This window comes from Bradysia coprophila, unplaced genomic scaffold, assembly GCF_014529535.1.
Source record: "Bradysia coprophila strain Holo2 unplaced genomic scaffold, BU_Bcop_v1 contig_297, whole genome shotgun sequence".
Lineage (NCBI taxonomy): Eukaryota > Metazoa > Arthropoda > Insecta > Diptera > Sciaridae > Bradysia > Bradysia coprophila.
Genome location: NW_023503555.1, coordinates 5,903,644 through 5,917,588, shown reverse-complemented (window position 1 = coordinate 5,917,588; position 13,945 = coordinate 5,903,644). Strand labels below are relative to the sequence as shown.

At 35.7% G+C, this 13,945-nt stretch overlaps 1 protein-coding gene and 4 non-coding genes across 7 annotated transcripts in view; 4 read left to right on the top strand and 1 right to left on the bottom strand.

Moving 5' to 3' along the window:
• Nucleotides 1–13,945, bottom strand: part of LOC119078469 (lachesin) — a 64,442-nt gene that overhangs the window by 33,629 nt on the left and 16,868 nt on the right. For all 3 annotated transcript variants that reach the window (XM_037186023.1, XM_037186024.1, XM_037186022.1), the window contains 2 exons: nt 6,391–6,554; nt 5,725–5,777 (listed from right to left, as the gene is read on the bottom strand). In XM_037186023.1, the coding sequence (XP_037041918.1) occupies nt 5,725–5,777; nt 6,391–6,554 (217 nt within the window). The remainder of the gene's footprint in view (nt 1–5,724; nt 5,778–6,390; nt 6,555–13,945) is intronic.
• Trnag-gcc lies at nt 7,252–7,322 on the top strand. Its single transcript has one exon. It is a non-coding gene; the product is annotated as a tRNA-Gly (tRNA).
• On the top strand, nt 9,343–9,413 carry Trnag-gcc. Its single transcript has one exon. It is a non-coding gene; the product is annotated as a tRNA-Gly (tRNA).
• Nucleotides 9,896–9,966, top strand: Trnag-gcc. The gene has a single exon. It is a non-coding gene; the product is annotated as a tRNA-Gly (tRNA).
• Trnag-gcc lies at nt 10,485–10,555 on the top strand. Its single transcript has one exon. It is a non-coding gene; the product is annotated as a tRNA-Gly (tRNA).

Genomic DNA, 13,945 nt, shown 5'->3' with positions numbered 1-13,945 from the left:
GATTTTTCTTGTCGGGTAACAGGGATAGGTGGGATAGGTTTGTTGTTGTAATATATCGACTAAACTGCCACATACAGCAGAAAGAATACTTGATCCTTGATATTATTTCAGTCTGAACACTTCAGATTGCAAGAAAACCTTTTCGAATTAGTGATGAAATATCCAAATATCTCGATTTCGTTGCTTATTTCCGGCATACTATAAACAAATCTTGCTTTTTTTAGCAATTTCGATTCCAGACTCGCCTCCAGCCTGTGCTGGAAACCTCTCATCAGCTTAAAAAAAAGCTTTTGCTCGAGTTGGAATTTCCTATTTCTCCCCGAGGAGGTCCAATATGAAAAATACTATTCGTACCACGGACTAAAAGTCTTTTTCAACGTATTCGATTCCAGACCTCGCCCTCGGCTCTGTCTGGAAACTTCTCACACGCTAATAAAGACTTTTCATCCTAGGTACGAAATGTACTATTTCATACCTATGACCCAAAAAGTGCGACTTCGTCGCACCTTTTCTCCGTCCAATATGAAAAATACTATTCGTACCACGGACTAAAAGTCTTTTTTAGCGAGTTCGATTCCAGACCTCGCCTTCGGCTCTGTCTGGAAACCTCTCACACCCTAAAAAAGACTTTTAGTCCTATTCACGAAATGTACTATTTCGTCCCATGGGAAAAACAAGAATTGATAAAATCCAAATTTTCTCACCTAAACTGTCATCAGAGAGAGCGTCAACAAAACGATATCTCTTCATCACCGCATTTAAGTGGAGATGAAAAGTATTATTTTTAAATAAAAGTAAAAAATTTTCCCTCTATTCCTGAATGTAATAAACTTCCTTGTTACGATATCACAAAAAGTGGCAAGAAATCGTTCAATTCCGTCACAGAATTGCGTAAACGTTTTATGAAACATTTAACGAGAGAATGTTGTACATCTACCGCATCGCGTTCCTACATCTATATAGAGAGATACCCATTAATATTTGGTAGATGTGTATGAAATTGATGGGGAATTCCGACCGAATTAAGCGTTTCCGAAATGACGGAACAGTGGAAAAGAAATGCACACAACAAAAACCTAATTTCGAATTATAACATAGGCGGATTGCCGTATTTATGAAATTGTTATCCGTAAACGGAGGGAAATAATATGTCGGTTAAGTTAAAAATATAATATTATACGCGAATGATACACACCGCAAGCATTAGTATAGGTTTCACATAAGCGGATATGGATGGAATTGTGCTTTTTGAAACGAAAACATATTATTTATGAAGCCTTTGAAATTGAATTAGCTCCGGTTGAAGATGTTTATGATGATGATATTTATAAATAGAAAATGGTTCGACAAAATTTTATCACAATTTATAAATGCTTACATGCTCCTTCCACTCCGTATTCATCTTTCTTATTCAAACGACTGGAAGACGCGATATTAATTTCATTTTTTTTCCTTTTTATTAAATTAGTTCGCTGGCGGTTTTCGAAGAATTTAATTTCAAAACAAATATAATTCAAACGCAAAAAAGAATTAAAGCAAAAAGACGAACGAAGAAAAAAAAGGAGTGTGCTAGAAGGTATAGGAGAGAGATACCATAATTTCACAACTCGCAACATTTTATATTCAAAGAGAAAATAACTTTTTATCAAAATAAGTTCGACGAGCAAAAAAAAGTACATTAAACATTCAAGGTTTGCTTGCACCTTTAAAAAATATTCTTGAACTTTTACAAGAAGTGAACTTATTAATATTTAATGAAAAAACCATTGAAATTACCATGTGACTTTATCTGCTATTACTATGGCAAGCAGCTCCATGGGTCTTTTGAAAACTTTCTTTGAAAAAAGTATGAACGGAAGCCCTTTGGTTAATTGTAGCTACTTCTAGAGTCAAGATGTCCAGATAGAAAAGTTAAAAGCCAAAGTTATTGGTCGTGGATGTTGTGAATGATATATGTCGAAAAATGCACTCTTGATTAACCACAACCACTCAGAAATGAATGCTATTGGAGGCGAGGGTGGAGGGCACAAAATACATTTTTTTAAATTTTCTAGAAACTTTTGTTCGAGTGAGATATAACGTCACCTTCCATCAATAATTTAAACTTCTATTCATAGAGATGAGAGGGTTACCCGAATTTGATAAAAAAAAACCGGTACCACCCGAGCCCAACAAGATTTAATTTTATCGGGCGTTTGTGTTATCAGGCTTCAAAATTATCATACGAGTCGGTTTCGGGTTGGATTTCATTTTAATCGGGTTTTGGGTTCTCGGGTTTCAAATACTTATTTCGGGCTAGGTTCGGGTTGGGTTTTGAAAATCCTCGAATCGCTCATCTTCATCTATTGTGGCCAACATAAATAATTGAGCTGTTGACACTCGTATTCCTAGAATATTTTTAGAAAATTACATTTTCAGTAATTTTCCCACATTTTCCTTAATTTTCACAAAAAATATTTAGGGAAAATTTGGAAAATGTAAGAAAATTTGAGATAATTCAAGAAATGGAAAAACGTTTTCTCAAAAGTTGTCCTTGCATATGCATACCGGTCTTGCTGATTTATTTGGTGAACGTTTCATTTCTCAGTTATCAATTTAAAGTACAAAATCCCCCTACCAAGCTGAAACACTCACGCAAGATTGCCGTCAAAAATCCTTAGGTACCATAAAAGACATATTCAAGATTTGTACTATTTAAAAGACAGCACACATCGTCAACGTGCTTTTCATCTAACTGATTGAATGACAATTCAAACAATGTACAAGACATATAACACTTGGTACAACGGTTGACCTGGTTGATCTGTGGGTTAATTTCAGTTTAGCTTCTACTTAAACAAAAAGTCAGAAAAACGCCAAACCCACCAGGTCAACCAAATTAAGCAACTCAGGTTTCAAACTGCATTCAATTCGAACCCGAAACATCAAAGCAGGTTCGGGTCAATATCAACCCGTGACCTGACCTGAACCTGATCCAGGTCGACCTGACCTATTCCGATCCTCACAAACCAATGAACCGATTCAATCAGATGTTATTATCGTGGACAAATCGGATTGTCAGAATCATAGTGTTGCGGTTGAAATTCGATCTTACGAACTGACGCCTCAATAATGCCAGTCCTCGGGCAACACACTGCGCTATTGAGTTGGTTCCCATTGCTTTCAGAATTTCTCGTTATATTATCATCCCACACCCTCTTCTTGTGATACCTAATATTTAACACTCGAACCGCCTGTCCTTGTTATATCTTTAAAAGATTTCAATTGTGGATATTCCAAGAGTTAACACACGTCTCAATAGTTCAGTTTGTCTATACAATCCCATACGATATAGTGTATCCACTTCTCGGCATCATGCTCAACTTCATTTGCCTACCTCTCAAAAATTTCGCAATCACTTCACCTTCACAGTTCACTGTGAGAACGAATTTACAAAGGTAAAAGGAAAATTAAGTTTGCAATCGATTTCCACCGATTCCCAATCGGGTATATATAAAAATACGAAATCCTTTTTGAGTTTTTAAGTATTTTATAGATTTTTATGTTACATTCATTGCTTTTTACATTGGCAATGCATTATATAAACATAGTTGTAGATTAATGCCTTTTTGCTATTTGTTTTTTGAAGAAATGTTCAAAAAAAAGGTAAAGTACCGAACCAACGACAAGAATAAAAACCTTTAAAATTATATATAACCCAAGCACTTAACTTCTGTCTAGTCAGTCTCTGCAATGTAATCTCTGGTTCGTTTTGCTCTGCAGTCAAAAAGTCACTCAGTCTACTTATAAACTCATTTAATAGTCTCATCTTGATGAGGGTTCTACGATAAAATGTTTTGTCGATTTCAGAGAGACACCGTCAAACTCACCATCTTATTTAACATGATTTTCGCCCAAGTAAATGGATTTTCGGTTTGTACAAAATGCACGTGTATTAATGTGCGGAACTTTCTTGTGAAACGCGGGGGCCAGGTGGATTTTATAATTAAAACCGAAAGTAAATAAAATGGAAAGAACAAATCAAATTTATTTTTGTAAATAAAATTGCTGGTGGAAAAATTGCACAGAAAATATTTAATTAAGGATACTGACTGGTGTGTTTGTATAAGTTGATGAAAATCAAAATAAACTCTCGACTAAAATTACGAGTAGCAGTAAATAATTAATGCAATGGAAGGCAGAACAGAAAGCACTTTCATGACTCAGCGTTGTATTTGTTTCTCTCGGTACGATGAGTAGAGTAAACAAAGGAGCGCTGGTTGGACGAACTAAGTCGATCCCTTTATCTTTTACAAAGATGGCTCTATGTAAAATTTACGTTGTAAATGCATCAACATATAGTTTAGCTAATTCAAAAATTACCGACAAGTTATCCGATATCAGCATGTCTTAATAGTAGGGCTCACTAGTTGAACGAAATACATTTTTTGGTGCATTTTGTTATAAAAGCGTGAATTTTTTACCATTGATAAATATGCATTTGGGGATTCCAAAACGATTAGTAGACTTTGAAAAAGTGACATCTAGCGCCATCTACATCCGGTTGAAGTTTTAGATGCAGAGGTAACTTCGATGAATTTCTGTGTAGCGGCAATCGAAGCTACACAGGTGATATTGGGCTCAAACAAAAGCTAAAGGTTCAAAGTTTTTTTTTGTGCAAAAAAATTTCCAGAATTTTCTTTAAAATAATATTTTTAAACTGATGTAAAAGTTAAGCAATTTCTAAAATTGGTTCAAAAAAGTTTTTTTTCTTCGCTAATCGTGTTAGCGTTACACGTTAAGTTTCCAATGTTTTAACGATGAAAAAGTTTTTGGATGTTCCGAAGATTTGGACCCTTTTGCATGGCGAATTTTGGTGCTGTTTGAGGCATTTATGGAATTTGTAGGATCTGTCAAACCTCGCTGAAGGAAGGAGGAAAATTTGTGCAACGATAATAGCGAAGAAAAAAAAACTTCTTTGAACCAATTTTAAAAGTTACTTAACTTTTAGCTTTCGTTTGAGACCAATATCACCTGTGTAGCTTACCTCTGCATCTAAAACTTCAACCGAATGTAGATGACGCTAGAGGTCTTTTTTTCAAAGTCTCCTAATCGTTTTGGAATCCCCAAGTGCATATTTATCAATGGTAAAAAATTCAAGCCTTTATATCAAAATGCACTAAAATGCAGCTAGTGAGTCCTACTATAATGTGTCGTGGTTTTGCTGGTGGCATGCTATGTTTAGACCGAGTTAATCTACTACGTTATCTGTTATCAAAAATAAGAGCTTAACTCGTTATAATGAGGTCTTAAATACCGATAAAAATCTGTAATTAAAATTGTAGCTCCGATAGGGATTACTTCAAGAACTTGATTTTTCTGGGATCGAGATCAAAAAGAATAGCTCAGTATTAAGATTTACGGCTGGTGCTCTGAAGGTCGCTGGTTTAAATCAGGTAAGAAAAACCATTTTTATTTCTCATTTCTGAGACAAAACACTTTCCCTACTAACAGATGTGAAAATATTTTGGATTTTTGGATTTTCACGAGAGGATTAAATTTGTATTCCTAAAAAGGATCGGTCGCATGTAGTATCTGTGTAGTAAAAAAATGTTACAGCTAATGAAGTAACAGATTTTGTTTTAGTCCGTAAGAAATAATCGGATCGAAAGATGTAACAGATTCGATAATTATTTACGGTAATATGTTTAGCTTATGTAAAAGGTTAATTATATTTCTACTTACCAACTACGTGTAAATATCCAAATTGTGTTTTAGCGGTGACTGTGTTGATTTGGCTGGTTAAAATGGAAATGAAATTGTTAATTTTATTTCTCTAAAATCACTTAAATTGTAGATTATAAATAGCTAAATGCAAAGTAAAATTGACATAAATGGACCAATTTGAAAATATTTTCATAAAATCATCAATACAGTCCGGAAAACCCAAAAGTGGTGTCCTGTAGTTGTCATTCTCTTATTTGTTTTGTCCACTTTGTTTCACATATTCATATATGGTAACAAAAGATTGACAGCATAGCGGCACTTTTAGGTGTTCATGACTGTAAGAAGCATAAATTTTTTCATTGACTACAGAGCGACTCGTATTTTCGTAACTCATAATAATCGTAATTTGACAGTTGCATGTATAAAATCCCATAAGTACTGACAAGTTACGAATTCTTAAAATTACGAACAGCATGAGAATCTACGTCCAGTTTATTCTCTTTATTCATACCAAAATGTAGAAAAGCCCACAGCGCGATTAATGAAGAAAAAAAAAAGAAATGAAACTTTCATATTGAAATTGAAAAATCCCACTTGGCGACACCCTGCAGTCCGATATGGCCACTTCGGGCCTGCATTGAAGCATTCATTCAATATTGGAAACTAAAACATTGAACCACATACCACATGTATCGGCCCTTGTCCTCTTCGTGGACATTATTGATGTGAAGATACCACGTTCGATGCTTATCGTGTTTGTCGTGAGTCACGCTGATGCGTGGATTTCGTGTTATCACATGATTATGTACAGTTAGGATAGCTGATTGTTCGAAGTGCATCCATGCCACCTGGAATATGAAAATCAAATTGGAAAAATGGTCAAAATATTTAAGGTTTAGGCAAAAAAAATCTTTTATTTGGGTACATCACGCTTGTGGATTGTAAATTTTCCATACAACATCAAAACTGCTGTCACATCCCACAAGACAAATGAAAATCATCACAAATATCAGTGGGTGGTGAATTACATTTTTGTAGTGGTGCTGTGAATATGTTTAATAACTGAAATCAATATTGGAGATAGGTACCACTTCTTGGGGTCTATAGAATAGTCATGACTATCTATGTGAAACTAATTGAATACATTTTCACATCATTGGCAGTTTAATGTACTCTCACCACACATAGTTCGATTCAATCATTTTGTATGTACCATTAAACTCGTCAAACGGTATATAAAATAAAAGCAAATAGCTCACCACTGGATTTGTGTATTACCATAATAACAAACATCCGAAAACATATTTTGTTCTGTACTCAAATCTACTTAAACTATTTTTTTTATTTTTCATGTGGACGTCACACACTTTATCATGTATGTCTGGTTTTTTGTTTGTTATTGTTTGGAAATGTATATAAACATCATCTCTGTGGCTATTAATTTTATTTATTAAATTCATACATGCTGTGTTATGACTATTACTGGTCGCTCAATTGTTTTCATTTTTTTTTTTTTTTTTTTTTTTTAAATAAATTAACATAAGAGCATCGGTGGTTCAGTGGTAGAATGCTCGCCTGCCACGCGGGCGGCCCGGGTTCGATTCCCGGCCGATGCAATATTTTTTTTTTAGTTTTTCGTTTTTATTTTTGAAATTATAATATAGATTCAATTAATGTCTACGAGAACATCATCTGCTACTCTTTCAGTGATTAATTGTTTTTGTCCCGGCGTGAGAACGATCATTGCTTTGGAACTACATATGTGCAAGAACATAAAAATATTCGTGATTAGAATGACTTGGTCGATCATTCATTTTCTTTCCTCTGTTGCCACAGAAACATCTGATGTGATTATGAAATTTTTTTTGGATTTCATTAGAAATATTGGCAGTAAAATTGCGGAAGTTACAAATGAAAACCGTTCTACGGTCGTATTTGGAACAACAAATAATTGTAGCTGTTCAGAAAGGTTGTCTTAATATTATGAACGACAAAATCCTCAACACGATTAAGTTCTTTTATAAAAATGGAAATTCTCTTTTTTTTTTTTTTTTTTTTTTTTTTTATTTGTTTAAATAGAACAAATACAATCTAAAACATATCATTGTGGGCAAAGGAAACCCTTCTACTTTACGTTGAACTTGACTCATTTTAAAGTATCGCACATGAAAATTAAATAGGAAGAATTAAAGAGCAGAAATCTTCTGAATACTAAAGGAAAGCAAAAATGTAAGGAAACTCAGAAGGAGAAAACTGTCACACTCAAGTAAGAAAAACTCTTCTTTTCACCAACCGCTCATACAAGCAATGTTCGGGAGACACTGAATCCGAAACTTGCATAGGCCAAACGATTTCCGTTTTTTACGATTTTTACGATTATTGGTTCGTGTTGTACAGTTGACGGGCCACTCCACGTTGACTCTTGTTGAAAACAAGAAAGCTATCGTTGTCAAATAGTGTACCATTTGAACGCCATTTCGACCAGAAGGATGTTGGTAAATATTTGGGATCGTTGCCATGGCGAAAAGTGCTAATGTTGCTGATGCTTGGTTCCGTACTTTCAGTGCAGCGGTCCATAAAATTCAACGCTTGATTCGCTATGTGTCGATCCACTCGTACTGTCTTTGCTTTTCTATATAGCGTCGAGTTGTTAGCGTACATGAAGCTGCCTCGTTCGCGTTTAGTGTTAGTGGTAGACCGTAGTATTTTCCTTTCGGCTAACCGGATGCGTTCCATTTGTGATGACGAAGTAGTCGATGGGTTTGCCCAAATCGGTGAAGCATAGCATAAAATCGGTCGTATAATTGATTTGTAGAAATTGGATTTCACATTGCTTGATATTCGGGAACTTCTTAGGAGATGTCTAAGCTTACTGGTCACGATGTTGGATTTTTTAATAGCGTTGTCGATATGGATTTTCGCTGATCCATTTTTGCTGAACCATTCTCCTAAATAGCGTAGAGAGTCGACTTTTTCTATGATCAATCCATTGATGCTAACTTCCATCATTTTGGCATCTGATCTAAGCTTCCGATTTGTATCTGAACATCGACCGATAATATTTAGCATTTGACTCTTCTGTTCACATATGTTTAATTTCCAGCATTTGAAATAATCGGCGATGCGACGGAGGTATGAGTTGAAGGTTTGCTTTGCTAGTTGGCACTGACGGTGTGTACGGTAGAACAAAGAATCATCAGCGAATTGAGATTTGGTTATGCCCGGATGAGATGGCATATCGTTTATATAGGCCAGGAACAGAATATCCGAGACACAGCTACCTTGTGGTACACCTGCAGGAATGCGTTGTCTTTGTGAAAAGGCTCCATTCATTTTAATCGACATGGATCGGTTGGTCAAAAAACTTTGGACGATTTTGCATAAAAGCGGTGATAGTCCGCAGCTCAATAGTTTGTGCACTAATCCGTTATGCCAAACTGTGTCAAAAGCTGCGCGAATGTCCAGAAGGATGGCTGTGGTTATTTGGTTGTTATTCAGACCGGCCTTGACTTTATCATTGAATTTTGCAAGGGCATGCAAAGTTGACCGCTTCGGACGGAAACCGAAATGGAAATTCTCTATAAGGAAAAGAAAAACTTCGACAGGTGCGAAGATTCCACTTTAGAAATCGTGTAAGCATCGGTGGTTCAGTGGTAGAATGCTCGCCTGCCACGCGGGCGGCCCGGGTTCGATTCCCGGCCGATGCAATATATTTTTTATTCAGACAGACCAAAAAGGTAACACTCTCTCATCATCACCATAAACGTAGACAGATTTTCCAGTTTTTCTGCCCACTTTTTCGTCTCAGATGTGTCGATTTCTATTCGGAATGGGACTGTTTGGTGCGCCTGAATATAAATGTGTTACTCAGACCAAAAACGTGACCACGCTGGTGACGTCCGAGAACCTTTTCAGAGAACTTCAGGAAGTAGAAAGTACTTATTATGGTCGTACTCTGTATGTTAATGTTAGGGTCACTAGTAAACAAAAAGCGGACAATTGGAAACGCTGTGTTTTTCCAAGACGCTTTATTTGCTAAAAGTCCACAGATTCAAATTGTTGATCGTCGCTGTGTCATACACAATGTATTCATTCTTGTTCAGTCGATTTGTAATTAATTCGTGAGAATTTTCTTTGTAATTTGTTGCGCACGTTATTTTATTGGAAATTAAATCGGTTCAACTTTAAGGCATCGGTGGTTCAGTGGTAGAATGCTCGCCTGCCACGCGGGCGGCCCGGGTTCGATTCCCGGCCGATGCAATATATTTTTTATTCAGACAGACCAAAAAGGTAACACTCTCTCATCATCACCATAAACGTAGACAGATTTTCCAGTTTTTCTGCCCACTTTTTCGTCTCAGATGTGTCGATTTCTATTCGGAATGTGACTGTTTGGTGCGTCTGAATATAAATGTGTTAATCAGACCAAAAACGTGTAATTTTTGACCACGCTGGTGACGTCCGAGAACCTTTTCAGAGAACTTCAGGAAGTAGAAAGTACTTATTATGGTCATACTTTGTATGTTAATGTTAGTGTCGCTATAGTAAACAAAAAGCGGACAATTGGAAACGCTGTGTTTTTCCAGGACACTTTATTTGCTCAATAAATTAGACAAGTGCTCGCAAAAAAGTCCACAAATTCAAATTGTTGATCGTCGCTGTGTCATACACAATGTATTCATTCTTGTTCAGTCGATTTGTAATTAATTCGTGAGAATTTTCTTTGTAATTTGTTGCGCACGTTATTTTATTGGAAATTAAATCGGTTCAACTTTAAGGCATCGGTGGTTCAGTGGTAGAATGCTCGCCTGCCACGCGGGCGGCCCGGGTTCGATTCCCGGCCGATGCAATTGTTTTTATTTTTTCACATTTAATTGAACTTTAATGGATGAACACTTGAATGAGTAACTCTAATGTTCATTCCTGGTTATCTGAACATTCTTTGTCTAATAACAAAATCAGCGAAAGTAAAGCATAGAAGTTTCATTTTCTTAAAAATGTTTCAATTGGTTGATGCATACGGCTTTCGTTAGTCTAGCCAGACCTTTGTGAATGTCAAATGAAGAAGCGCTATTAATTATTTATTGACCAAATCCTTATATATTCGCTGCACTCATCACTTCAACTCTAAAGTATTTTTAGGTGATTTTTTTTCTCTCTTTCATACAACTGCATCCGGAAGAGGTTTATCGTATACACCGAATTCTCACTCATAAAATGAAACTCATGTGGACTAAACCCAATTGTACACGAACCGTCTGGTATAACTACCCAACTGGTTGTGAGTTTAGCATTCAAATTATACTGAAAATTCAGTTTTAATGTAACTACTTTTCGGTATAAGATACACAAGTTTATGTGGAACTATTTACACAGCTGGTACACAATTTGATGCAATAAATTAATTTTATACTTTGAAGTTGAATGGCTGGCTGGCATGAATCTCTGAAGTAATTGAAATTTCTTATAAATTTATCAAAATGACGTTCCCGTTCCTGTAGGCCATGCGGGGGACATTAACATTTCATAAAGTTTACAGTTGAAAAACACGCTGAATGTTTACAAACCTTTGTCGCATCAAACGGCGCTAATTAAAATTGAATGCTGTATTACGTGTGGAGGTCGGTCACGGTCTCATTCAGATGAACTTTAGTCAGTGTTTGGATATAGGGTAGCATAACATTATAGTAAATAAAAAGTAAAAGTAATTTCGTAATGGAATCCCATTTAATATCATTTTCAATACGAGGTGTATGTGTGCAACTTCGCCGTTGAAAGTAGGTGCTGAGAGAAAATAATTTCACTATCACTCGAGCTGTAAAGTAGTTAAAGTAATAACAAAATTGCATCGCTATTATGCGAACATTGTCTGCAGCTCTTGCTTTATGCTTAAAATGGTCTAAAATTTATTGGAGTGATGAGTAAAGGATTAAAAAAAAACGCTCGTCCGTGCTAAGGGTGACAGATATTTCAGGTGAGGACTGGTTGACAGATATTTCAGGTGAGGACTCAAGCTTACCTGACTTGTTCGAGCCTTAATAAAAAAGTCGTAACTGTCAAAGGGACAAGTGGGTTGGCTTGTAGAGACGCCACATTTTTTTCATAGTACTTCATTCTACTGCGGCCTATTTTCATGAGAACCAACTTCACATTTGTCATTACAGAACAAATGTCACCATATGAAGTTGGTTTGCGCATTAACGCAATAAGCGCATTAACAGCAGTAATTTTAGACTGAATGTACTAAAATATAGGAAAACTCTATTACATTTCTTCTTAGTTTCTAAACATCATTCTCGTAATGAAATAAGGAATATTTCCTTCCTACAATCATGACAGCTGCAACTGTCAATGAAAACAAGTGTGAAGATTGAAGATGTCTCGTGCTGGTCTCTGGGGCATTGAAAATACAGAAACTCTTATATGTAATGACTGAAGCAACCTAATTTCGTTAAAAGTTAGGCCAATCTTAATTTCGTATAATTTTTTCTTCCAGTACGTCATTCTTTGCGATCTATTTGCTTGTAAATTCACTCTTTAAAATGTCCATAAAATGTCATAGCAGTGAAGTAAGTTCACAAATGGTTTCATGACGAAATCGACAAGAGTAGATCAAGTCCGAGTAACTGTAAATCCGAACACTGACAGCTGCACCCTCACCCATAGAGAACCCTAACCTCAACTCATTAAAACATTTGTTTCTTTTTTCAAACATGAGCAAAGTGCCTGCTCATTTTCACTGCACATACGTTGAGGTTAGGGTTCTCTGTGGATGTTTTTTGACATTAAGATAACCTTGGACTTGATCTATAAATTTGGTGATGAGTTAAAATTTCATTTCGACTATGATCCGCCAGACATGTTCGTGTGTAAAATGTTATAGTGTTCGTAGAGAAATGGAATTTTTGAACATCGTAACGGTGAAAGATGTTTTTAATTTTCTCACAGATTGAAACAATGGTCGAACGTCTTACTGTAATCCTAGAAATTTAATATAATTCAACAAAAATCTATTACATTTGAGCTTCAGTTTCCAAATAGCATTTCCCTATTACTCTCGTCAACAATATTCGAAGAATTTCTTCTAAGCGCCGGAGGCGACATTGTTTGTAAAAAAGCGTGTGAAAACAGATCCCCTTTGTACTTTTTTACTAACAACGAAATGCAAAATATGCACAAAAAAAACAGTTGGAGTCCGCAGATATGAATGTGTTCAACAAAAAAAAAATGGATTTTTATCTCAAAATAAATTGAAATGCATCTGTGATACACACACACCACCTATAGTGTAAGTTTTCATTATATAAAATTTGACATCAAAGAAAATTCGAGCGAAGTTAAATTGGTTTTTATAATCTAGAAAGCCGAACACAGCGTACAGATTTTTCGTTTTTAATATATGTAAGCGTTGATGAGCATATGCCGCCGCGGTATGCATAATTGCTCGTTGCTCTCGATGAAATCTTAATAAATAACTGAAGCAGCGGTAATAAGATGTCAAATTTTTGTGAGCGCGGAGACATGCATTTACATATAACGTAAAAGTTCCTTTTTTGTGGCAAATTTATGTTAAATTTATATTCATAACAAGCAATGCTCATAAAAAATATGATTTCTTGTAGGGAATACGAAATTCGGCTCGGTCTGGGGACATGTAAAATGTAATATTATTCGTAATGTGAACGGATATAATATGGGAATGGATATCTCAATATTGTACGTGTGTGTAGTGTGCATATAATATGAAACCATCACAGAACGGAATGTCGAGAATGGGGAACTTTTCCCAAAGAATTAACTTTGCTTTCGGCTAAACTTGAAAAATTGGAGAGAAGAACCTGAAACTGAAACTCATAAATATAAAGAATCGTTTGTTGCATTGTGCTCCCATGTATTTTATTTTCGGGATAAATTCTTTTAACTGTGACAGGGAAAGTACTAGACGGACAAGCAATTTTTATGTCGGTATATGGATGATGTTTTGCTGTAGAAAAAAGAACCATGGAGATGATAAAGTGGCCGTTATTATTCTTTGCTTTTTGTGAAATTTGTGCTAAGCTTGTTGATATTTCAATTCCATCTGAGAGATTACGGTTATGAATGGCTGGAAACAATAGTGTTGCACAGAGTATAGCTTTCCTCAAAAGCTAGACAACAGATCAATGAAACCACATTCGACATTCTAATACATTCAAATCCTTGATATTCGCAAGGAAACAGTCTGCAGTTGTCATGGTGA